This window comes from Stomoxys calcitrans, chromosome 1, assembly GCF_963082655.1.
Source record: "Stomoxys calcitrans chromosome 1, idStoCalc2.1, whole genome shotgun sequence".
Taxonomy (NCBI): domain Eukaryota; kingdom Metazoa; phylum Arthropoda; class Insecta; order Diptera; family Muscidae; genus Stomoxys; species Stomoxys calcitrans.
This window is the reverse complement of record NC_081552.1, coordinates 154637021-154664583: the sequence shown is the minus strand read 5'-3', so window position 1 is coordinate 154664583 and position 27563 is coordinate 154637021. Positions and strand designations below refer to the sequence as shown.

General features: G+C 40.3%; 2 protein-coding genes across 4 annotated transcripts in view; one reads left to right on the top strand and one right to left on the bottom strand.

The window, feature by feature from the left end:
- Positions 1-18810, top strand: part of LOC106092418 (peroxiredoxin-2) — a 24277-nt gene extending 5467 nt beyond the window's left edge. For all 3 annotated transcript variants that reach the window (XM_013259286.2, XM_013259285.2, XM_013259284.2), the window contains exons 4-5: positions 18142-18547; positions 18614-18810. In XM_013259286.2, the coding sequence (XP_013114740.1) occupies positions 18142-18547; positions 18614-18664 (457 nt within the window). In that variant the 3' untranslated portion in view covers positions 18665-18810. The remainder of the gene's footprint in view (positions 1-18141; positions 18548-18613) is intronic.
- On the bottom strand, positions 18713-27563 carry LOC106092416 (spliceosome-associated protein CWC27 homolog). Its single transcript, XM_013259278.2, has 5 exons — positions 27529-27563; positions 27221-27271; positions 26612-27156; positions 26138-26545; positions 18713-19353 (listed from the first exon to the last, which is right to left on the bottom strand). The coding sequence occupies exons 2-5, from the start codon at positions 27260-27262 to the stop codon at positions 18822-18824; spliced, it is 1527 nt and encodes a 508-aa protein (XP_013114732.1). The 5' UTR covers positions 27263-27271; positions 27529-27563; the 3' UTR covers positions 18713-18821.

Sequence of the window (27563 nt, the reverse complement as noted above, 5' to 3'; positions counted from 1 at the left end):
CAACCAAGAAATTTAACAACATATGGTGTGACATGTGCCTAACGATTAAGGTTGAAGACAAAACTAGCAACAGTTGCCCGCTTACCGAAGTGCATTCACGCTAAATAACGTCGTCCAGATTTAACTTCAAGGCAATAAAGCACAATGGGCATAATAAGTGTCCTTGTGAGTTGGAGTCGGACATAGAGCGGCTAAAAAAATTAGTACTGTTTAAGTTTTTAAGTACATGTTAACCTTGGGAACAGCCAAGTCTACATGACGGTCAAAGGTCAGTTTATCATGCAACAACACAACCAGGCACTCAATCTCACTGACAAAATTCACTTCCACGTTGTTGTTGTAGCCACATTGTCATGTGGAGGTGGCGATCCTCGAAAAGCTCGTTCCGGTCCAAAGGACCGATCGGCGCGGGAACATGCTGGTGATTGGTTATTTAAAGGCGCCAATAACTCGCCTTGTCATATCGAGCATCATACTCATACACTCAGTATTTGTCAAAAGCCGTTGCGGCCCGGCCTCTTACTGAGACTCCGCTCGATACCGTTGATTGTCCGCGACTGCCGTTGCAGCTACTCCGCAACCTGTGGACGCGCCCGGTAGCTCGGAGCTAAGCTTCCTTTTAGTATCCAACTCATATTTTGCTACCAATGCATATTCATATACCATTTCTAGAATTTTCGTCTTTAATTGTTGGGTACATGACATAGTTAAACCGGGAGAACCTAGCAAAATGTTTACTAGTTTTTGACGAAAAAGTGGAAAATTGTTTCCGTACATAATAAATTGTTCGTAAATAGTAAGAAGCGGTATACTTTTTTATAAAAACAATTAAATTCATAACTTTTTATCCCAACTCCCTTTGATTTGTTTGGGGGAATTTTTCCGAAATTTTATCGTCTCATTCTAACTTTTATTTCGATTCAGAATTCCTACTTTTTCCCCGAGAGATGTATCCCTTTTTCGAAGTTTGTTTAGAATAAGGAAAAAGGGAGTAGGTAAAAAACCCCCACAAAATTATTTTTCAGAATAGGGGAAATGGGAGTAGGGAAAAATCCCAGGGAATTATTATTTAGAATAGGGCTGATTATATTGGTAAATACAGTTTCCCGCCACTCGCTGCTTATATTAGGGTAGTTTATTCCTGTCCATTGTTGGATAGTCTTCAGCCATGAAATCTATTCTACCTCTGGTGCAATTAGCCTCCATTCGTCCTTTACGGATTTGATGTAACAATTTATCTTTGTTGTTTCTCAACATGTGTCCCAAGAACAACGTTGTCCTCCTTTTAATTTTCGACAAGTTCTCTACTAGTGCTGATCCTTTGTAGCACTTCATCATTGGTAACTCGGTCCGTCAACGGTATTTTTTGCATTTTACGCCATATCCATATTTTAAATGCTTCCAACCTACGTTCATCGTTGGCCTTTATTGTCCAAACTTCTGTACGGACCTTACATAACATTTTATAAAGCGAGTTTTTGTTTTTGCTGTTATATCGTGGCTGGTGAGCACTTTGATGTTTTTGGGAAAGGGTTTGTTGCCATTTTTCGATTCGTTTGAAATGTCCCACTGATCTGTGATAACAGTTACCAAGTATTTAAAGTCTTTCACTCGCTCAATTTCAATATCAGATACTTTAAGTGAAATATTGGGTGGACATTCTTCGTACTGACAATTATAATATTTTTCTTTTTTTATATGAATTGTAAGTCCATATATGCTTAAGTGAAGCATATGAGTTTTGTCGTCAGTTTCTGCATACCAGCAGTGATACTAGTTTATAGTGTGGCATCATCAGCATATCGGATATTAGCTAATAAAATCCCATTTAATTTGATTCCCAATTTTTCAACTTTAATAGCTTCTTAAAATATTTTTCGGAGTATACATTGATAAGTAATGGAGATAGGATGCAGCCTTTTCTCACTCCTTTAGACAAAGGAATGGCATTTCTAATTAATGCATCAGCATATTGTTAAATTTTGGTCTTTTTCAAATTAATTACATAAACAATTCATTTTCTAAATTGTTCGATCTTGTTTTCGTTAATCAACCATCTGAGTTATGTTTAAGTTCTAATGATCCGGTTCTCAAATTACTTATATTCCACTCTTAAAGTTAAAAGAGATGTAGCAATTGAAAAAGTGTACAGTTTTGCTAAAACTGATTATATCAAACTGAACTCACTACTCTCATCTGTTCATTGGAATGACATTTTCAGATCTAAATATATCGATGAAATGATTTCAACTTTTTATACTCTGCTACTTGACTTTATTTCTCAATCTGTCCCTAAAACTGCTTTTTGCAAAGCATCTGGTCCTCCATGGAATACAACCAATCTTCCTAGGCTGAAGAACAAGAAGAATAAATTATATAAAAGGTTTAAACGCTCAGGGTCAACGTCTGACTTTCCGATGTATTCTTTAGCTAGATGCGATTATAATAAAGAAAACAAATGGTAGTTATTTGAATAAAATTAGAAATCAATTGAAATCAAATCCTAAATCCTTCTACAAATTTGTGAATTCAAAGCGCCGTTGTAATAGTTTACCGAACTTTCTTAGATATAAAGCTAAAGTAGCTGATAACGATTCAGGCATTGCCGACATCTTTGCTGACTTTTTTAGCACTACTTACTCAGATAATTATTATGATTTATGTGGAACATGTCCATACACAATCAACAATTCAGCTTTTATAGACGTGTCTGGGATTGGCGAAAACTCAACGATGGCTTTAGGGAACGCTACCAAACGGATACTATATATACCGATATTAGTAAAGCATTTGATAAAGTCAACCACAACCTTCTGTTAAGAAAAATATACCTTATTGGTTTCAGTTCATCTTTACTTCAGTCCATCTTTTTATTTGACTGGATGTACTCAAAGAGTTAAATTTGGTACTGCAGTTTCCAAATCAATTGTTGTCCCTTCAGGTGTTCCACAGGGTAGTCATCTTGGCCCTGTGCTGTTTTGTTTTTTTCATAAACGATCACCCTATTACTTTAAAGCACTCGAATATTTTGATGTATGCAGATGATGTAAAGATCTTCAGATCAACGAGAGACTCTGACGAACTGTGTTATCTTCAGTATGTCCTTGGTACTCTTTACGGATGGTGCAACCAGAACTTTATGGAACTTAATATTTCCAAATACAAACATATATCATTTTCGAGGACCACCCTCTCTTAAAACTAGCTACTTTTTGGGTTCCAATCTATTTGAAGTAGTCTATAGCTTCAAAGACCTTGGATTTCTTCTAGACCAACGCTTAAACTTCCGTCAACACATCTCAATGGTTGTAAACAAAGCACGTAGTGCTCTTGGCTTCATGAAACGCTGGAGTAAAGAACTTTACGATTTCTCTGTGACGAAAAACTTATATACGTCGCTAGTCAGAAGTAATCTCGAGTATGGTGCAGTGGTATGGGTTCCGTACTACAATATTCATTCTGATTTGATAGAATCGGTTCAAAAACACTTTCTATTATTTTGTCTCCGTCGAAATGGGTGGGACAGAAGTTCATTACCTTCGTTTAAAAAGGAAAAATATATTATTTTTAAATTCTTAGGTTAATACATTTGTAAATATATTGTTATTAGTCTGTAAGGGTATGTATTATCTATAGACTTAAATAAAAAAAAAAATAAATAATAACCCCATCGACATCAATTCTTGCTGTCTGATTCCAGTATACATTTTTTATGCAGCGAAGTTCCTTCCCATTGATTCCTATAGAGTATAATATGACCATTAGTTTGTCGTGTTGGGTCGAATCAAAGGCCTTTTCGTAATCCAAAAAGCAAAAAATTACCACTTGGACTTCCCGACACTTTTGTATTAATATTTGAATAGTGCTTCTCTTGTGCCCATAACTGTTTTCAAACCAAATGAAGCCGTGCCCATTCTTGCTTCACATTTCTTGTATATTCTTTTGTGCATTTTATGCTAAGGATGGCTCATGAGGCTAATAAGCCTATATTCATGGCATTTCTTAGCAATCGTCTTTTTGGGTATAGTGATAAAAGTCGATGTCAACCTTACTGTTGGATATTGACCAGTGTTAAATAGTTTAACCAAAATGTTTATGTTATTCTTATCTAAAAGATTAAGTAGTTCGGCGTCGGGAGACCCACTGCTTTTTTATCCTTCAATGAATTGATGGCATACGTAACTTCCCCTCTTGTTATATGTTCCCCACGCAGTTCCTAGATTTCATATGAGGATCTCCAATTATCCGCGAATAATGTTGTAACATAGTGTCTCCAGATGTTTTTTTTTTTTCTGTCGGTCAAGTCAGAACTGGCTAGAACTGAATGGTTCGGTTAAAGAAGCTGCTGCTGCTTCTTTCATTTTTTTATTGAGGTCAAAATCGTAGTTGTTCTATTTCCTCGCATTTTTGATGAATTAAATCATTCTTTGATACTGGGATCACAGTTCTAATATCTTTTTTTGTATTGTTAGCTCTTTCTTTATAGGGTATAAAAACGAAAAAAGAACTCTAAAAGAGATTAGAAAATATTAGTTGGGACTGGAACCACACAGATACAATTGCGCGGAAACAATCTTGATGCAGAAAGGAACGAGAGGAATCAGGATATTGAAAGTTCCAAGTACTCGATGTCCTACGGATTAGAGCGTAAAAACAAGGTCTGGCATGCAACGTCTTAGTTCCAATGATAGTAAATCAATTACAATTGGTACCTAAATACAAGACGAAAGATCATGCGAAGTCCCTACTCACTTCTCTAATGGGTGCCGTAGTCAAGTCTGACCTTGACTAAAGTGGAATTTTCTTACATTTATTCATATATGTATTTTACGTGAATGTAATGACATAGGAAATGCTCCAACGTCTCATCATCTTCCCCGCATGTATAAGTGCCCCGCAATAATACCGAAAGCTATACTGACCTCTTCTTACTAAATTACTGTCCATAATGATGTTCACACTCGACTGCCTCGCCTTAATACAGTGATGGGTACACTAACACTGTTGAATAGACCAAATTGTTTTTTGTGTGAGTATCATCAAACATTAACTAAATGAATAGGCTTTCAAATGGTTAGGTTGAAAAGAGGGTGCAGATATTAATCCGCCCCATGCCACTATGGACATACACCTAAGCCAGTAATCGGCTTGTTGTGCACTCTAAAAACTGTAAAGTAACATCTAAAAAGAAAATTTTAAGTTAGGAATTTCAAGTTACTTACAAAATTGTTTTCAATACCACTCCCCTAAGTTGGCTCATGTCTGATATAGTGTCTCCACCTAAGTACTGGTATCTGTTGGACGCGAAAGCCGGGCAATGACAAAGGAAATGCTCCAACGTCTCATCATCTTCCCCGTATGCCCTACACATGCTATCACTTGCCTCACCGATTTTACATAAGTGAGCTCGTAGTCCTATGTGTCCCGTAATGATATGAATAGCTATACTGAGCTCCTTCTTGCTTCCTTTCAGTAATAGCCTCGTCTTCTCACGATCTGCATCCCCCCATAGGATTTTCGGCGTCCTACCGACCGTTTCGCTGTTCCACAATGTTGCATGCGCATTCGACGTCCACTCCCTTAACTCGGACTGCGTCGACCCGACTTTCAAATACAGTCAGCCGAACGAAGCTACACACGATGTTGTTTACACTGTCCGTGTGCCTCTGTTCGCGGGCATAGAGATTTATGCGCGGATGTGTTTTCTGCCCATCTATGGTTTAATGCCATAGCAGTTTTCGAATTCGAAAGCAATAGGGAAGTGCTAAATAGATTTTTCGATTTTATATATATTTCTTATGTTTTGTTTTTTTTTTTTTTTTTAATTGAGTAGTTATTTTAACTTATGAAAAGTTTTACTCGTGCATTGTATGATTTTTTATATGCCCTAAGGTTTGGCATTGTATAAAATGAAGAATAAATGGTTCCGAGAGTGACCAATTGCCCTGAAAATTTTGAACATCCACACTTACCAGCTTTAAAACATGTTTAAAAACAGGTTCATTTTAAAAGCATTAAAAACTAGGAGATACTTGGAAATTAAAATGAGAAGAGCAACTGATCCCGATGTATTAAACCTTTTTAAACAAAACACTAGACTTATAACAACTACAATTAATAATCAAATCATTAAAGAGCGCAATGATAAATGGAATAACTTTCATAGAACCTACGACCAGGTGATACATTTTTCTGGAAATTTAGAGGTAGAAACAGAAAACCATTCCATGTTTACAGAGAGGTAGTTTGAAAATTCACGCTGATTCAGATAAAGCTCAGTTATGATTAGACATTTTTTTAAAGGCCACTGAGCTGACAATAAATTATAAACACTGTGGAAAAACTGGGAACTGTATAGTTAACAGATTTATACAGGAAATATTCAGTACAGAAGATGACAATCCCATGGCAGCCGGTTGTACATACCGGATTGACCCGATGGATTCCTTCATCGGCAAAGGCTGCCGCCTCAGTGTAAAACACACTGCTACGACAACAACAACAACAACAGAAGACGTATTTTTAACATCAGTCGAAGAGCTTAGAACAAAATTGCAAATTGCAAATTTTGCCCATGAAGATTCCACTAAGGAACAGGGGCAAACTTCTCACATATCAATGAGTGCAGTCCGATTCAAGTTTTAAGCTCAATGATAAGGGGCCTCCTTTTTATAGCCGAGTCCGAACGGCGTGCCGCAGTGCGACACCTCTTTGGAGAGAAGTTTTACTTGGCATAGTACCTCACAAATGTTGCCAGCATTAGGGGGGGAAAAACCAGCGCTGAAAGACCTTAGATCAGTTGTCAATAATTTTAAGACATCTAAGTCACCTGGTTTGGACAAGATCTCGAATTTGTTAATAAAAATATTGCCATTAAAAGCACTGATTGTGATGGTCAATTTGCATAACAGTTACATTCAACTTCATTACATTCCAAAGCACTTTGAAATTGCTAAAATAATAGCAATTCACAAGCCAAACAAACCTAAAACTAATACCACCAGCTATAGACCAAATTAGTCTCTTAATCAATTTTGGCAAAATATTTGCAAAAATTAGATACACCAGACTCAAAGATTTTACGACCGAGAACAATATCATTGCTCAAGAACAATTTGCATTTAAGAAAGACCATAGTTGTATCCAGCAGGTGAACAGAATCAAACATTTCATACTATTGGATAATAAACGCCGAAGACATTCAACCCTTCTTACTCTTTTAGATGTTGCAAAGGCATTCGACACGGTTTGGCAAAAAGGTCTTATATATAATTTGTTGAAAGTAAATTTCCTTTAATATTAGAGCAAATTCGTTTTGCAATTCTTTAATGCGAGAACATTTACTGTAAACGTAAAAGACACATATTCTTCGCCCAAAACTTCTTCCTTCTTCTTTAATTGGCTATGACAGAATATTTCTTTCACTAGCCGAACGTAGAATAGCGTTCCAAGCGCCTCGATCTTCTGCGCTCATTCTAAAATCTCTGACACCAAGTTTCGAGGTGTCTCCCACAACTTGATCTTTCCATCGGGCTTTTGGTCTTCCCGGTTTGCGTGTACCACCGTGTTTGCCTTCAAAAGACTTCTTTGCTGGAGCTTCTTCATCCATTCTGACAACATGACCTAGCCAACGCAGCCGTTGTATTTTGATGCGTGTAACTATGCTATCGTCGTCATACAGCTCATACAGCTCGTGGTTCATACGTCGCCTATATTCTCCGTTAACGCAAACTGGTCCATATATTTTACGAAGAATCTTTCTCTCAAATACTCCAAGCACTGCCTCATCTGCTTTCGCAAGTACCCATTCTTCAGAACCATATAACAGCACGGGTAGTATCAGTGTCTTGTAAAGTGTAGTCTTCGTCTGTCGAGAGATGGCCTTGTTTCTAAACTGCTTACTTAGTCCAAAGTAGCATCTGTTTGCCAGTATTATTCTTCGCTTTATCTCAAAACTGGTGTCATTCGTTTCGGTTACGGCGGTGCCGAGGTAGATAAAGTTACTGACTATCTCAAAGTTGTGATTCCCAACTTTCTCCATGTTCTTTATCTGCTCGGTTGTACAAGGCTTTTTGGGAGTGGAGACCATCCATTTCGTCTTATCTCCATTTACTGCCAGACCCATTTTCACTGACTCTCTTTCGATTCTTTCAAAGGCTGCAGTTACTACTTCCGGTGACCGACCTATGATATCGATGTCGTCGGCATAGGCAAGTAGCATGTGCTCTCTTGTGATTAGTGTGCCATATCTATTCACTTCTGCATCTCGTATAATCTTCTCCAGCAGGATATTAAAGAGATCACACGATAGGCTGTCTCCTTGTCTGAAACCTGGTTTGGTATTAAATGGTTCGGAGAGATTCTTTCCTATTCTTACTGAGGAACGCGTATCAGCAAGTGTCATCCTGCAGTCTTATTAATTTTGCAGGGATACCAAACTCAGACATGGCTTGAAATACCTTTGAACGTAAAGGAGTATCGAAGGCGGCTTTGTAGTCAACAAAGAGGTGGTAGGTGTTGATTTGTCCTTCTCGGGTCTTTTCCAGGATTTGGCGCAGTGTGAATATCTGGTCTAGGGTGGATTTACCAGGTCTAAAACCGCATTGATAGGGCCCAATTATCTCATTGACTTTAGGTTTTAATCTTTCACACAGTACGCTCGAGAGTATCTTGTATGCGATGGGGAGGAGGCTTATTCCTCTGTAGTTGGCACATTCCGTCTTGTCTCCTTTCTTGTGTACGGGACATAGTATGCTGAGGTTCCAATCATCGGGTATGTGTTCTTCTAGCCAGATTGCGCAGATAAGCTGATGCATACGCCTTATCCGGTCTTAAATAGTTCAGCGGCTAACCCGTCGGCTCCTGCTGCCTTGTTGTTCTTTAGTCGGGTTACTGCTACTTGGACCTCATTCTGACTAGGAGGTAAACATTCTATATCATCATCAGGGATTGGTTCTGCGGTATCCTCTTCGCCGCCAACATCGGACACTAGCAGTTGAGTAAAATGTTCTTTCCATACGCTCAGCATGTTGTCTGTGTCAGTTACCAGATTTCCTTCTTTGTCTCTACAGGAGGATGTGCCTGCACCAAAGCCATCGGTTTGGTGTTTAATTCTTTGGTAGATTTTCCGGACTTCATTCTGACTCCTGTACATCTCAATTCGCTCGCACTCACGTCTTTCCATTTCCTTTTTCTTTCTGCGGAATAGACGTTTCTCCTCTCTCCTTTTCTCCCGATACTTCTCCTTCATCTGGCGCGTTGCTACTGATTGCAGGGTTGCTCTATATGCCGCATTCTTGGCTTCAGTAGTATCTCGACACTCTTGGTCGTACCATGGGTTTTTTGGAGGAGGCTTTCGGTACACAAGTACGGATTTCGCGGCATTTTCTATGGAATGGGCAACAGTTTGCCACTGCGCCATTATATCATCGGAACAAGGAGTGCTTTCATCAAGCAGTTGGGGTCAGTCGAGTGGAGTATGCCGCTGCCATTTGTTGTGTCTGCAGCTTTTCAATGTCCAGCTTCCGTGCAGTGTCAGATCGTACTTTCCTCGCCATGTTCAAACGGGTGCGAACCTTTGCTGCAACAAAGTAATGATCCGAATCTATATTCGCTCCACGGATCGATCGTACATCTAACACGCTGGATGAATGCCTTCTATCTATCACAAAGTGATCAATTTGGTTTCTCGTGTTTTGATCGGGTGACAGCCATGTGGCTTTGTGGATATTTTTATGTTGAAATCTGGTGCTACTAACTACCATGTTTTTTGCCGCGGCGAAATCTATCAGCCTCAACCCATTACTGGACGTTATCTCGTGGAGGCTAAACTTTCCGACTGTTGGACCAAAAATTTCTTCCTTCCCTATTTTCGCATTAAAATCTCCCAGAACGATTTTAATATCATGGGCGGGGCAGCGGTCATATTCTCTCTCTAGGCGCTCGTAGAAAATATCCTTGGTCTGCTCGTCTTTGTCTTCCGTCGGGGCATGGGCACAAATAAGACTGATGTTGAAGAATTTGGCTTTTATGCGGATTGTGGCTAGCCTCTCATCCACGGGAGTAAAGCTGGAGACTAGGTGTTTCAGTCATCGACTAACCACAAATCCGCAGCCAAATTCATGCCTCGTGTTTTGGCAGCTATGGTATAGTTCGTCACCGTTTGGTGTTGTAGTGACGCCATTCCCAGTCCATCGCACTTCCTGTAAGGCGGTTATGTCTGCCTTGTACTTCTCTAATACATCCGCCAGCGCGTATACTGCACCTTCTCTATAAAGAGTGCGGACTTTCCAGGTGCAGATCCGCAAATCATGGTCCTTTTTTCGTTTGCGTGGGTCGTCAACGTTGGGGGGTCCGTTTTTCCTATTCCTTTGTTTTTCATGTGTTTTCCGGGGGCGGGTTACCGGCCCAGCGCCCCAACCGCATGGGTTTGTGGGATTGCATGTATCCCTCGTTGTGGCGAGCCGCTTGCTCCAAGATCCGACGGAACAGACGCTGATGTTGGCCATTGGTTATTTGAAGGCGCCAATAACTCGCCTTGTCATCTCGAGTATCATTGGCACTCAGTATTTAGTTAAGAGCCAGTGCCACCTGACTCCTCACTGAGACTCTCCTTTCGAAAATCGCTGACTGCCCGCGGCCGCATTTGCAGCTACTCCGCATAAAAACGGAGCTTTCCACCATCCGCAACCTGTGGACGCGCCCGGTAGCTTTCAGCTAAGCTTCCCGTGATAACGATGGGCACCACACAAGTCGGAGCTCAAAGTTCCAGCCTGTGTGGTGCTCATAGTCATCCCGTATCGACCGGGCTTCGCCCAAAACTATTGTGGCCGAATTACCTCAAGGCTCGATCCCCTCTCCGCTAATATATTATTTATACACTTCAGATTTTCGTCCTTCTACCAATGCAAAGCCAATCCCATGTCAGCCGGTTGTACGTACCGGATGGACCCGATGGAATTCTTCATCGGCAAGGGCTGCCGCCTCAGTATATAACACACTGCTACAACAACAACAAGCTTAATATGCGGACGATACAGCATTAAGTACGACCAGTAAACTTACCTCGGCATTATTTAAGAAAATGGTCTTGGTAGTGTGTCAACAAGTATTTCGGCAAAAGGAAAGTAAAAATAAATACCAAAATAACATATCGCCAAAACGACCTCACGAACGTAACTTCAAATTTGGAAGTGACAAAATCCCAATCAGTAAAGAAGTTAAATATCTTGGAATCATTGACGTAGCTAATCATTTTTGCTTGGGGGTACTACAGCCCAACAACAAAAAAACACAACAACAACAAATAAAAAGGCATTAAGCTCGGCCGGACTGAATATTGGATACCTACCACCTCAGGTATATACAAACAACATTTCGTTAAAATCTGGTACGGGTTGACTATGGCTTAAAGACTCAGTGACTGTTATACTTGATATGAGAAGGCGAGTTATCGGCGCCTTTAATTGACCAATAGCCATCATTTCTCGGCGGCGAACGGTCTTTTACGCCGGAACGGGCTTTTGAGCTTGACAAGGATCTCTACCTCCACATTCAATTCCATAAAATGCACCATTATGAACCTAGACCTAAATCGCCACAAATCACTCTTCAAAATATTTCAACAAAATTGGGTAATAAAGGCTTAAATGGGTTTAAGATCATACATCAGGTGATCGATAAGCATCATATTCGGAATGGATATTTAGGGGTTAAACATATGACACTGTACTTAATTTTAGGTAAAAACTCGTTATTTATGGATTAAAAGGCTTCATTCGGGAGATCGATTTTTATGGGGGCTATATCAAAAATGGTCCGACCTAAACCATACTCAGTATACTCAGCAAAATCGAGCCTGAGACTTTAAATCGGGAAATCGGCACGAATATCCGGGATCTTTACACAAATCAAATTTCAATATTATCAGGTAATAAATTCAGGGGCCAAATTACGTGACATAAGTGAGCGAGTGCGCTTTCGCATCAAATGAAATTTCATCTCGTTCTTAATGGATGTTATACCACTTGTATATACTTTCGTATGTCAAAGTTTTTATATATAATGCTTGATTCAAACACCGACTTTCTTAAATTTCAAAAATTCTCGTTCAATAAAAAAGAAAGATAATTCCCAATAGAGGGATTTCACGATTTTACTCGTTCACGTATGCGGGAATTCGGCCCCATATTTTAATTTTTTACCTTAAATCATAAGATCGGCCTATATGGGAGCTATGTTAAGATATAGTCCGATTTGGATCTCAACACAAATCAATGTGCCAAATTCCAACCAAATCGGATACTAAATACGAGCCTTCGGTCTTAAATCGGTAGATCGGTCTATATGAGGGCTATAACAGGATATAGTCCGATGTAGCCATACTTAACCTGCCTATGAACAAAGTTTCAGCTCAATATCTTAATTTTAAAAGACTGTAGCGTGCTTTATCGATAATCCTTTGACATGATGTCCAAATTGGACGTAGTGATTTTTAGGGAGTCCAATTGAGTATTTTCGGTCCTAGCTCAAAATTGGCAAGGAAACTTTCATATGGCATTTTTTATAAAAACACAAAGTGTATCCTACCATGCTACTGTGGCTGTAACAGTAAGCATAATCCGTCTGTCCGCGTATGCTTTCTATATTGTTTACCGTCGTTTTGTAATCAAGATGTGGATCGCATTTTTCATCCAATAAATTTCCACATACCACTTTTAAAGCTCAAAGACAAATGCCAAAAATGTTGGTAAAATTCAGTTCAGAAAAAGATAAAGCTCTCATGCATATACATACTATATTTTACTTATAATGATATTTATTACAATTTTCAAGCGATTTGCACGAAATTTGGTATGGCATTTTTTATTACATAATTCGTGTTTGGTTTATTGCCGTTTTAATCTATAATGCAAACGTTGTCTGTAAGTTTTTTTTTTTTTGAACTTTTTGGTCGGAAATTTTTTTATTAGCAAAATAATGTGGCATTTTGCCCCCACCCATAGCTACGCCAATGCTTGGAGATCAACTAGATAAAATAACTAAATTTCAGGAAACTTTATGGTACAAATCAGCGAAAACTCAATTCCAAATAATACAGAATAAATGCCTTTAAATTATCTTCAACTTTCCCTGGAGATTTCCTACTAATCTGCTGAAAATATTCCTGATTTTATTAATAGGCTTAGCCGAACATATTCTGGTGTATTCTGTGATTCACTTTCCCCAAATCAAATTGTTATTATCACGCAATCAAAAAGTCCAAATTAATTATTTGTTGTAATATCCGTTTTTGGTTTTATCTAAGAAATCTCATGATGAAAATCTGGCAAATTTTGAAACTTTATTAACGTGATAATAAAGAGTTAATTTTAGGGGGAAAAGTGAAACCCAGAACATAACATGCAATCCACTTATCCTCCAATAAGGGCTTGTTCCAACACATCATTAAAAATAAGAATTTATTTAGAAGTTACCATCAAAAACTATCGGGTATGACCTGGTTCCGTTTCGCAGGCTAATGTGAAATATTTGTGAAATGATTTGACCCGTATGATAGCCAACAAGAAAGCCGCAGGCGTTTCGACATTTTAAAACAAATTACACGTTCAAGGTTTTCTACTTCTTTCTATCTTTTGTTTCTGCAAATTGTATGAATTTGCACAAAAAAAATATGTTCTAATTTTTCGAACAATGACCTCGACAAAATTATTTCGTGTGAATTGGGGGTCACCTAAATATTTATTTGGGGAAACGAATGTGAAAAGGGAAAACTATTTTTGGCGAAAACAAGGTCACACCGGTATCTGTATTAGAAGCTTACATTTGGTTTTTCTAACTGTATTTGCATTCATAAAAAGGGGGTTTCCCTATTCTACCCTTTAAAAAATAATTGATCTCATTTGATGTGATATCTTAGATAATTTAGTTGTTTTATTAACCAGTCTAGCGAATTCGCTAGCATATGGATAAATAAAACGATCTTCCCACTAAATGCTTTGTGCTTCAACGTTGGCAGCACTGACACACATTCGAAATAATCGAATATCAACAAAACAAACGAAATAAGCCATTTTAATTTTAAATAAATGTTGCTCGGAGTTCATAAATGTCATTTTATTAAAATCCTTAGCATTGTTGCCATTCCAGAACGTTTAAAATCATTGAATAAATATGTTGGATTCTTCCTCTTTTAGTTCTGTCATTGAAATTAAATGATGACCCCATATATTTTAATGAATGGCGATAAGATAAGCCGCTTAGCTACTCAGGGATAGCATTTTTCTCCATGCAAACTTATGGCTGGTGGGGTGCTTTGAAGACAGTTGTTCTCTTCGGCAAAGTAAATCAGTCCAAGAAATACCCTGGATGACCGGGGAGATTCGCAATATTGGGAAAGAGGTCCGCAGACTTTTTAACAGAGCACGTCGTAAAAAGGCGGACGTTTATTGGGATGTGTATTACACACGGCTCAAGGAATACAATAAGATTACCAGAGCGGCAAAACGTGCCTCCTGGAAGCTTTTCTGCGAACAGGTCGATAGCGTTAATGACGTTGATGATATTTGATAAAAAAAAAGTTTCTCTCAAAAACCCATGTCCAAACTGAAACTTTAGTAGACGACATGGGAGTGAGAGCAGAGACAACGGAGGACATGTTGAGGCTTTTGATGAAAATCCATTTTCCACTGGATACGAAGGGACTCACGGCGACACCGGAATCTTGGAATAATGACGTTGATCGAAGGTTTATAATAACGGAATTTATGATGAAGGAATCCTTGAGGAGCTTCAAACGATTTAAGCCACCCGGACCTGATGGAATATTTCCGGCGTTACTACAGAAAGAGGCAGACTATGTGGCGCCTCGTCTGGACAAAATTTTCACAGCGTGCATAGGACTTTCATATACTTCGAAAACCTGGCACATTTTAACAATGTGCGGACCGACACACTGATCCAATCCTTAGAACAGTACCGTGTGGACCCGGTCCTTGGAGGAAGAGGTGGATTAATTGTGTTACCATGGCATACATATAAGGGAGAAAGTGGCACAGGGCACGCCACAGGGGGGCATTGTATCGCCACTCTTATGGGTGACCACCATAAATGACCTATTGAGGATGCTGACTGAGGATGGATTTGAACCCGTCTGCTACGCAGACGATGTTATAATACTTCTAAGGGGTAAGAATCCGAACGAGCTATGCAGAAGGGCCGAAAGGGTCTTGCATATGGCATATGACTGAGCTAGACCCAGAGGTCTCAATGTTAACCCAGAGAAGACTGAAATATGCCTGTTCACGAGGAAGACGAAGGTGGGCCAATTTAACACACCACGTTTCCTCAATAAGGCGATTTCGATATCTGACAAGGTCAAATACTTAAGTGTGATCTTGGACAGGAAACTTAATTGGAAGTGTCACACTCAGGTGCGTACTGAGAAGGCTGACAGATGTTTGGCGCTATGTAGACGGGCCGTAGGCTCGAAATGGGGCCCAAGTGCGAGGCACTGCTGCCATCGGCACAGTCTTGGATTGACGGAACCCTAGTATTGCCATCTGGAAGATCATGTTACACAGATGGATCAAAGCTAGAGGACAGGGTGGGCCTGGGGGTTTACATTGAGAACCCAGGGACTGAGATCTGTTTTAAACTGCCTGACCATAATACTGTCCTGCAGGCAGAGATCTGGGCATTCACGGAATGAGTGAAGTGGTGTGTTGCTAACGCGAGGACGTCGTGTGTGAACATCTTTACCGTCAGTAAAATTGCCATAAGGGCAATAACAACCAGGACGGTAAGGTCACGAACAGTCTTGCAGTGTAAGGAGATTAACGCCTTCTCTGAGGATGGCAAAATCGGCATCGTTTGGTTGCCGATGTTTGGGTGCAGACGATTTGGTGGTGAAGGCCAGAGGACTGCCGTCAATAAACTTGGTTAACCCAAAGCCTTTCGGGTCGACGCAGACCGAGTTAAGGGAGTGGGCGACGAATGCGCATGCAACATTGTGGAACAGCGAAACGGTCGGTAGGGCGGCGAAAATCCTATGGGGGGATCCAGATCGTGAAAAGACGAGGCTATTACTGAAAGGAAGCTAGAAAGAGGTCAGTATAGCTATTGGTATCATACCGGGACACATAGGACTACGAGCTCACTTATGTAAAATCGGTGCGGCAAGTGATAGCATGTGTAGGGCATGCGGAAAAGATGATGAGACGTTGGAGCATTTCCTTTGTCATAGCCCGGCTTTCGCGTCCAACAGATACTTAGGTGCAGACACAATATCAGACATGAGCCAACTTAGGGGAGTGGTATTGAAAACAATTAAGGATTTTGTAAGTAGCACGGAATTCCTAACTTAAAATTTTCTTTTTAGAGGTTACTTTATAGTGTTTAGAGCGCACAACAAGCCGATTACTGGCTTAGGTGTATGTCCATAGTGGCATGGGGCGGATTAATATCTGCACCTTCTTTTCAACCTAACCTAACCTATAGCTGCTATCAAGATATATTGCTTTACAGGTATTGACAGTTGTCCAACAACAAAATATTGAGTGCGTTATCTGTCAAAATCTGTGATAAGTGTAACCCTGATTTTGTGTATGTTACTAGTTCGCGCTATGTTTTTTTGTTTGTGTGTGTCAAGGTTCCTAATTATAGTACTCACACACAACCAAAACTTGTTGACAGATGGTGCACTCGCGAGAAAAAATTGTACTCAGCTCTTTACGGTATACAACCTGGTAATTATGTCATGGCTGGTACTATGTACGTTTTTCACGGTTACTTTTTTAAAACACTAAAAAATGGATTCACTTGCTCATGGTAAAACGCTCTTCCCGCTCAATGCTTAGTAACAGTCTTCAAAAGCGGCCACGACCCGGCACGGGATAGTTGTGAGCACCACAAAGGCTGGAAAATTGAAGTCCAATCTATGTGGTATTCATTGCCGATACGAGAAGCTTAGCTGCGAGCTACCGGGCGCGTCCACAGGTTGTGGATAGTGGAATGCTCCATACGGAGTAGCTGCAATGGCAGTCGCGGACAATAAGCGGTAATGAGCGGAGAGTCTCAGTGAGAGGCCGGGCGGCACCAACTCTTGCAAAAATACTGGGTGCCTATGATGCTCGATATGACAAGGTGAATTATTGGCGCCTTTAAATAACCAATGGCCACCCTGTCCCAACGGCGATCGATCCTTTGGACCGGAACGAGCTTGCTCACCTACAGGAGCTTGACGAGGATTGCCATCTTCACATGAAAATGTGGCTACAACAATAACAACCACAACAACACTCATTCGAAAAATCAAATATAAACAAAACAAAGTGATTTTAATCACAAATATTTTTCGGTGTTCAATTTTTTTTTTTTTAAATTTTGAAAATTTTTAGCTATTTTTGCATTCCAGAACGTTTAATCATTAAATAAATTTGTTGCGTTCGTCCTCTTTTAGTAATTGTCATTCAGATTGAATGACGCTTTACAACCAGGGATTCGGAGCGGCCCGAAGCGGAGCATGGCTGGAGCGTGATGGGGGCGGAGTTGACGGAGCGGGATTGAGATTGTAAGCCATTCCGCCCAGCATAGAAAAAATGTCACTCCCTCTTCAACAAAAACTAGGCCGCTCTGCTCCGAATCCCTGATTACAACAATGTCAATGGCGGACATACGGCAAGCCGCTCAGTAAGCATTTTTCTCCATACAAAATAAGCGAGAAAATCCGCTTAAAGGGTAAATAAAACAACAACTTGCAAATTTTGCCCATGAAAATGAGTGTAGTCCGATTCAAGTTTTAAGCTCAATGATAAGGGACCTCCATTTTATAGCCGAGTCCGAACGGCGTTCCGCAGTGCGAGAAGAGAGAAGTTTTTACGTGGCATAGTTCCTCACAAATGTTGCCAGCATCAGGAGGGGAAAACCACCGCTGATTTTTTTTTATGGTCTCGCCAAAGTTCGAACCCAGGCGTTCAGCGTCATAGGCGGACATGCGGACCTCTGCGCTACGATGGCCTCCAAAACAGCCCTATTATAAAACTTTTTGGTAGTTACTACAGCGTTGCTGGTCTTCAAGTTTAAGCTATATAGAAATCGACAGGAGTTTTTTTATGCACTAAAAATGTTACCTTCTAATTGCAGCACATTTGTGTGTCCCACCGAAATTATCGCCTTTTCGGATCGCATTCAAGAGTTTCGGGACATTAATACCGAAGTCATTGCATGTAGCGTTGATTCTCATTTCACGCATTTGGCTTGGATAAATACACCACGAAAAGAAGGCGGTTTAGGTAATGTCAAGATCCCCCTACTTTCGGATTTAACTCATAGGATAAGCAAGGATTATGGCGTTTATTTGGAGGATTTGGGTCATACACTACGTGGCCTATTCATAATTGATCAGCGTGGTGTATTGCGTCAGATTACAATGAATGATCTACCAGTTGGACGTTCCGTTGACGAAACAATAAGACTGGTACAGGCCTTCCAATACACCGATACCCATGGTGAAGTGTGTCCTGCTGGCTGGAAACCAGGAGCAGATACTGTAAGTACACTCATATTTTAAACGTGCCCTATATCCTATAAATAAAATGTGTATTTTTCAACACAGATTGTACCCAATCCCAAAGAAAAAACCAAGTATTTTGAGAAAAACAACTAGAAGTTACTTCTATCAACATATGTCCGGAGAAACAACAACTACAACAACTGTGGCATAATGCATTATGGCTTCCTTAATTAACTTTGTATTTAAACTACGAGTCGTCCCACACAGAAAAAAATAAATCCATAAATTTTTGTACTTAAGTTGTGTTATTTTAAAGACGTTTTTTATTCCTATTATCGGGGCGGCCACTGGTCTCTTTGCGCTTTCGTTTATTAAGAGGATTACGTGGATCATAAACATCGTACCAATCGTCACTTTTGGTGGAAGCATCTTTTGCCAAAACGGGAACATCTTCCTGGAATCTTAAAGTGTGACGCAGCCAATCATCGCCTTGTATCTCTTTCTCAATTAAATTATCATCGGTTTTGTTTGTGATCTGGTCTTCATCTTCGTTGTCCTCGCGCTGCTGTTTGAGGGCATCTAACTTGGAACGAAATTTTGATAGCAAACTTAAAGTGAAGTCTTCTCTGCTTGTTCCTTTTTTGGGTACTTTTGTCTTAAGGCTCTCGTATTTCTCTTTCTCTTCAATAAAATTCTTTATCAGCTCATTATTTTCGTGTTCCAGTTTTTTTGATTTTTCTTTAGCATCCTTTTCCATTTTCCTCTCTAGGACTTCGTCTTTTTGTTTCTTATCGGTTTGATATTGTTTTTTCAAGGATTGGATTTCTTGTCGAATTTGTTCCCTAAAAGAAATAGAAAAGAAAATATTAGAGCTCGACATGTTCTGTGTCCTTTAAGGTTTCGATTCAACAACACAATAGCACAAGATTTAAATGCAGAACAACACATATTCATTCCTTTTTACGGTTGTCAAAGGCAAAAATCGACAGCAGCGAATTTTACATTTCGTGGTTTTATGCAAAGTATTTGCCTTCGACAGATTAGGTTAGGTTAGTTCCAAGTGGCAGTCTGCCATCAGACTCACTTAGACGTTTGCGTCCATTGTGATACCACAGGAACAGAAGAAGGAAGATGCCTTTTAGTTCCTATCGTTGAACCATCTAGAACGCTTTAAAAAGCCCAAAAACTTGCGAATGTTCACATCCGCTAAATCAGACAGGTTCTCAAAGAAATGATAACCTAAAGTGGAACTTCTAGTGCGGGACACACATACGGGTGTTCTATAGTCTCATCTTCTTCGATGTCCCTGCAGCGTCTGCAAAAGTCGTTGCTGGCAACCTTCAGTCTGTCAGCATGTTTTCCGATTAGACACTGACCTGTTATGACGGACACAATGACTGAGACGTCTGTTCTAGCCAATGACAGCAAAGCAGTAGACCTCTTCAAGTCTAGATTAGGCCACCATAGTTTTGGAATGCTCACAGTCCCCTCTTTGTGACCATTTATCATTCGTTGTCCTTCGGGCCTGGTCCTAAATATCGTAGTTCCAATCGGTTCTATCAGGGAAAGAGGTACAGTAATTTGTATTAAAAAGCAGCTCAGGTAGGGTGTAATCCACACTGCCTGGAACATGGGATATTGTATCAAGGATGACACAGTGTCCGTAGCCGCCACTTGACCAATGAGAAAGCTCCCTTAACCTCACGGCAGTGGTCGCTGCAATTTGGGTAGCCACAATGTCCAGAGGTATAAGATGAAGCATTAAATTCAGTGCATCAGATGGTGTCGTCCTCAGTGCGGCTGTGATGCATAAAGAAGCCATCCTTTGGATCCGGTTAAGTATTGAGCAGTAGGTGGATTTTTGATGCTCCGTCCACTAAACAACAACACCATATAGCATTATAGGTCTGACAACTGCAGTATATGCCCAATGGATGACACGCGGTCATAACTGTGGACGCACCCCATCTTAGTCGCGGAGTTCCTGGGTCTTGACACTCAACGGAATCAAGCAGACGAAAGATAGAACACAATAAACTGCTACAACAACAACCCCAAACTGTTGCCAACGACTCTCTTGCAGGTGTATAGGGCAAGAGTGGCCTTTCCAAAATGTTGGATTTGAAGTTAAATTTCCTGTCCAGCAAAACATCCAGGTATTTTGCGCTTTCTGTAAATGGAACATTCTCTCCACCCAAGGAGACAGGTTCCACTGTAGGCAACTTGTATCTCGTGCTGAAAAGAACTACTTCTGTCTTGCACGGACAGTTTAGTGGTAAGAATATATTGTTGCAACTTACAAAATCGGTGTTAACAACAACACAAAATAGGTCTTCTTTGTCAAGGCTTACAGACATTTGTCATTGATTGCTAAAACGCAAATTCACAAAGTCGCGGTAGGCTCTTTTATAAAATGAAGACCACTCAATTCAGAGCTTAGAGTTTTTAGATAAAGTTTTTAATGCATAAACGCGAAAGGGCTGCACAAACCTAATTGAATGAACCCTTGCCAGCTGTGGCAGCATGCCATTGTCCTGTTAGGTCATGCCGTGCAAAGTAACTTACAGACCACAGGCCATCACAACTGCATACTACACATATCAAGCAGGTCTAAACAACATTCATGTAGACACGGTAGCAGATGCTGTAATTGGCTCCGGGTGAATGTAGTCCTTGGAGAACGACCGCCACCCATGGCACCCGAAGAAATCGACCTCCCCGCAAACCAGAGTAGTTCTGGCTCAATTACGTTCCGGCAGATGCAGCCGCCTCAATTCCTACAGAGCTAGGATTGATGCCGACGTGCAAGATGTATGTTCGGATTGTAACCAGGGACCGCACGATACACGTCACCTGTTTAAGAGCCCGGCCAGACCCACTCGACTCAGACCCAGACCCTGTGGACGCACGCCATCTTAGTCGCAGAGTTCCTGGGTCTTGACACTTAACAGAATCAAGCAGACAAAAGATAGAGCACAATAAACTGCTACGACAACACCAACAACAACAACAGCTGCATACTACCTGTCACGGGATAGCTGTAAGCACCATACAGGCTGCAACATTTAGGTTCAATCTATGTGGTGTTCATTGCTATCGCAAGAAGCTTAGCTGCAAGCTACCGGCTGCGTCCATAGATTGCGGATATTGGAATGCTCCATACGGAGTAGCTGCAACGCCAGTCGCGGACAATTATCGGTATGGAGCGGAGAGTCTCAGTGAGAGATCGGGCGGCACCGCCTCTTGCACAAATACTGAGTGTCCATGATGCTCGTTATGACAAAACGAGTTAATGGCGCCCTTAAATAACCAATGGCCAACCTGTTCCCGCGGCAATCGGTCCTTTGGACAGGAAGGAGCTTGCTCACCTACAGAAGCTTGACGTGGATCGCCACATCCACATGAAAATGTGGCTTCAACAACACGACACAATTTATCTTTTTATCTGTCCTCCACACCACTATGGAAGCATCTAATTGTTGGATGAAGACGGAAAGTTGTTATCACAACACAGAAATAAGGTGACAAGCTGTAGGCCATAATTGTGTACTATTAAAAACATAAATTAAAACAAACACAGGATGCGCTTATAAGTTGAGGTCATGCGAACAGCTGAGTAAATTTTTTCTAAATGTCAAAGGCTTGATAACACAGCTCTGAATTTTTTCTAAAATCATAAAAAGATGTTCTATGTAAAACAAAGTTTATATCTAAAACAACTACAAGGTAGTTTCATTGGGGGCAGAATTTTGTCGTTGTGCTAATGACGATACCTCTTAATTGTACCATGAAAATAACATTACAAAAGCAACACTAAACATGTTTGTAAACTTTTTTAGCAATCTCTATAAAGTCGTTTTGCTCACTTTTCCATTTTATGTTTATTTTGCCTAAAAATAATAGTCAAATGTTTAAAGAGGCCACCGCAGCGCAGAGGCTAGCATGTCCGCCTATGACGCTGAACACTTGGGTTCGAATCCTGGCGAGACCATCAGGAAAAATTTTCAATGATGGTTTTCCCCTCCTAATGCTGGCAACGGCAACATTTGTGAGGTACTATGCCATGTAAAACTTCTCTCCAAAGAGGTGTCGCAGTGCGACACGCCGTTCGGACTCGGGCTACAAAAAGGAGGCCCCTTATCATTGAGCTTAAAACTTGAATCGGACAGCACTCATTGATATGTGTGAAGTTTCCCCTGTTCCTTAGTGGAATGTTCATGGGCAAAATTTGCATTTGCAACAGTCAAATGTTAAGCCAAAATAAAACAGCTGAGACGAAACAGCTGTTTTCGACAATTCGAAATTCCCTCTTCTCATTTCATCAGATTAGGAGGATTTTATTCGAGGGAGAAATTTATTCCCTGGGAGTTTATTCCCAGAGAGTTTCAGAATTGGGCTGTAAATCTTTTGGCCATAAGTAGCTTTTAAAAGAATATAGTTAATAGCTACCAAGTTGGAAGTGACGAAATGAGAAAATAGGGAAAGCTTTTACCAAAAGGAGAAAAAAAAAGTTTCTTGTTTATTGACATGTTAAACCAAGAGGCTAGGAAGAAAATTTTATTTCAATTGAAGTTTTTCTACATGTAACCGGCCAGATTTTTGCATAGACAAAGGAAAGCTATAGACTTTGAAACTCAAAATTTTAATAAAATAACTCAAACGTTTTGCACGACTTAGAATTTTACATTTCTCCCGTCAGTTACAGGACTTTCGAACTTTCGAAAACAGCTGTTTTGCTTTTGTTTGAAAAAAAAAAAATTGCAAAAAGAAGTTATAAAGGTTGTTAACAATATTTACAAAACATATTTAGTGTTGATTTTGTAACGTTTGTTTTACTTTTTGTGTTTTAATAGTGCACAATTATGGCCCACAGCTTGTCACAATATTTCTGTGTTGTAATTATATGTTTTCGTCTTCATTTAACAGTATTTGGCTAAAATGAGAAGCTTCCAGAGTAGTCTGCAGGACAGATAAATAAATTGTGTCTTATTGCCCCTGCTTGCGTGCGGGGCACATATCCTACACATTGGCGTTTTCCCTTGCCAAAAGGATTTAAGATGGATGAATCTACCAGATCGTTCTTGAGTAGAACGACTTCAGTGAGTATTGTAGAGGTTTGCTTCTACTTCGTCGTTATGAATGCTGTAATGGTCTGCTTGATACGCTGCTTTATCTGAAGGACTACTTTTATGGAGCTAGAACTTAAGATCTAAGTGACATTTCCGGGCGGCAGTCGTTTTTCTAATGCAAACCTTCCATAGAGGGTACATGACATGTTTAAACAGACATGAAAAAGTGAAAAATAACTTCCGTACATAGTAAATTGTTCTTAAAAAGTAAGAAGTGTTAACATTTTTTTTTTTGTTTTATAAAAACTATTAAATTCTCAAATTTTATCGTCTCATTCTACCTTTTATTTCAATTCAGAATACCTACTTTATTCAATGGGAGATATTTTCCTTTTTCGACGTTTTTTAAATCCCAGGAATTTGTTTTTCCGAATAGGGGAAAAGGGATCAGCGGAAAAAACTCACAGGGAATTGTTATTCAGAATGGGGCTGTATAGATTTCCTTTGTCTATGATTTGGGAAGATCGAAAAGCTGTGACTCCGTAAGAAGACAAAGCATGGAGCAAGCATCAAGTGTCCCAAAATACTTGGCGTCACATTTGACATTTGCAATAAAGTCAAAAGTAGAAACAAGGTCCTCAAGTCACTCGCTGGCAGCACTTGGGGTGCAGACAAAGAAACCTTGTTGACCACGTACAAAGCAATTGGCCGGTCTGTGGTAAGTTATGCAGCGCCAGTGTGGTCACGTCAGCTTTGTGACACGCAGTGGAATAATATTCAGATCTGTCAGAATGCCGCCCTCCGAACTGCGACGGGCTGCCTCCTTAGTTCTCATGTGGACCACCTCCACCAGGAGACAAAGATCCTACCAGTGCGAAGACATAACTACATGCTGTCTAAGCAATACCTTTTGGGCTGTTATCGCAGAAATCATCCAAATCATCATCTTGTGGATAGATACCCACCGCCCAGAAGCCTTAAGGTAGATCTTCATGATCTAGAGCGTGAGGTCCAGCGCTACAAGAGAGAACCTCTAGATCAAGCGGCATATCAAGCGGGTCTGAACAACATTCATGCAGACACGGTAGCAGACGCGTTAACTGGCTACCGGTGAATGAAGTCCTTGGAGAACGACCGCCACCCATTGCACCCGAAGAAATCGACCTCCCCCGGCAAACCAGAGTGATTCTGGCTCAATTACGTTCCGGCAGATGCAGCCGCCTCAATTCCCACAGAGCTAGGATTGATGCCGACGTGCAAGATGTATGTCCCGACTGTAACCAGGGACCGCACGATACACGTCACCTGTTTAACTGCCCGGCCAGACCCACTCGACTCAGACCCAGATCCCTGTGGACGCACCCCATCTTAGTCGCGGAGTTCCTGGGTCTTGACACTCAACAGAATCAAGCAGACGAAAGATAGTACACAATAAACTGCTACAACAACAACAACAAAGCATGGAAAGTTGTTTAACTTGGAAAATTACTATCGGAAATTGCTTTCAGCGCCCTATTCATCAGTATTCCTTTTTCAATACAGTTTTGAATAGAATACTAGGCCCAGATACTTCACCTTCTTCGACAACTGTAATGTAATCCCGTCCAAAGACTGGAATCTAAAATCCGGTAGTCGAGTTGGTAGCGTGCTTGGATTACCAGTGCAGGGGTCCTGAGTTCGATTCCCGCCAGAAGCCTTGATCTGTCGCTACTGTGGTATCACAATAGACCTAAAATTGTCTAAGTGAGTCTGTAAAGGTCTGCCACTCTTACCTAACCTAAAATCCGATAACTCATATCTCGGAGGGAAGAGGACCAACTCTGTATTTCCTGGGGTCATCCTCAGCTCATTTCTCTTAGCCCTTCTCGACAGTTTTCCTAGTAACCTTTCCATAATCTCGCTGATAGTCGATCGATTTTTTTTTCGCAGCACGATGTTGTTGTTGTTGCAGTGCGTTGTACACTGACGCGGCAGCCCTTGCCGATGAAGGACTCCATCGGGTAAATCCGGTACGTATAACCGGCTGCCATGGGATTGCGCAGCACTACGTCTTCCGCATATGTGATCATTTTCACGCCATCTCTCTTGAGATCCAATAAAATTTGGTTTATCACTAGATTCCAGAGAATAAGCATAATTGTCTCTTTACATTTATTCTACATTTATGGTGTGTTAACGAGAGCATAACCATGCCTTTAAGATCTAAGTGACATAATTAAGCAATTGAAAACTATTAAAAGACCACCGGAGCTGTCTCGTTATAATACCGAATAATAAAATTTTTAAAAACATAGATTACCTGGCTGACCTGACCATTCTTTCAACGTTTAGTAAATTGGTGTTCAACTCGAACAAACAAATCTTATGTGACAATTACGTGTAAAGAAAACCAGCATAAAATGCTGCAAGATTGTAGATAAAACTGTTTGTTAATATGCATTTTGGCAATATTTTGGTCAAAATTGCACATTTTCGCTCTCTAATTAATTATAAAATAGCAATGTTCATGAGAGGGAAAAAAGAAATTCTACTTGATAATCAACAAAATTTTACTTACTTCTTTTTTTCATTTTCTAGTTTTTTTCCATCCTCATGGGTTAATAGTTCATCTATGTCTTCGTCGCTGTCGGATATCTCAACTTTGACCTTTTTGTGTATATTTTGTATATATTGATCGTCTAGTTTGGATACGGCTTTCATTTTCAGTTTGTCTGCAATACGTTGCCGTCTACTGCTCACTTCATCTTTGTCTTCTTGTTCTTTTTTGACAGGTATAATCCAGTCCTCTTCCGACTCCGAGTTACTAGCCTTTTCTGTTTTCACTTTAATCGGCTCTTTACTCAATTTTGGGTCATCGACAACGTCATGTAAAGATTTAGCTTTTCCGGCATTTTTCTGTACAAAGACAGTGGTTTCAACTTCATCCTCTTCGGCTTCTTCACCGAAAGAAAGTAACCCAAAATTCCTGCACATGAATAACAACTACAATACTTCTCCAGATTAGAAATATTTGTGCACAATTACCACTTACTTGACACCCTTTTCTTTTTTCTTCTTTTTATCCTTTTTCACTTCCTTTTTCAGCTCTCTCGGTACAATATCTTCAAATGGATTCTTTAGGATTTCCGTTTTCAGTATCCTATGAGGATACATAGGCCTTTCGTTGTGATCTACTTCTCCTTCCTCCAATTTGAGCATGTTAAACACGGTGTCGCCAGTTACTTTCCCAAACAAAGTATTCTTATTTTGCAGTTCTGGCGTCGCCGCCATCGTAAAAAAGAACTGTGATCCATTGTCGTCCTTGTCCGAGTTGGCCATACCAACAAGTCCACGTCGGGTATAACGTAGACGCGAATGAAATTCATCCTTAAACGGCTCACCATATATAGATTCACCTCCACTACCATCGCCACACGGGTCACCGCCTTGTACAATAAAATCTTTTACAACGCGATGGAATATTGTGTTGTTGTAGTAACCTTCCATACATAATTGTATGAAATTCCTGCACGCTTTTGGACATTCGCGGGACCATAATTCTACGTCGATATCGCCCACTGTTGTTCGAAGAAGAACCTGTGGAAGGTCCACAAAGATTGTAAATTAATACGCCGTTTGGAGTATATAATTACCTTCTCACCTTTCCCAATGTCGGTGGTTCCTGTATATATATATTACTCATTTTATTTAGCTTCAATTACCGTAAATAATTATAAAAAAAAATAAAACAATAGATGCTCCGTGCATCACCGTTCGTGTTCTTCTTCTTGTTCCAGTCTGTGGATGAGAGGGGAAAGCTTAGGGATGAAAAAAAGAAACAAATTCAACTCCTTCCACCCCACAACTTTCCCCTCATAAACAAACTGGAACAAGAAGAAAAAAAGAAGAACCCTATATGCAAGCAAGGTACAAATAGCCTTTTTAGGTCTATAAAAGAGGAAAATTCACCTTTAAGACGAACCAAAAAAGTCGAATAGTATAAC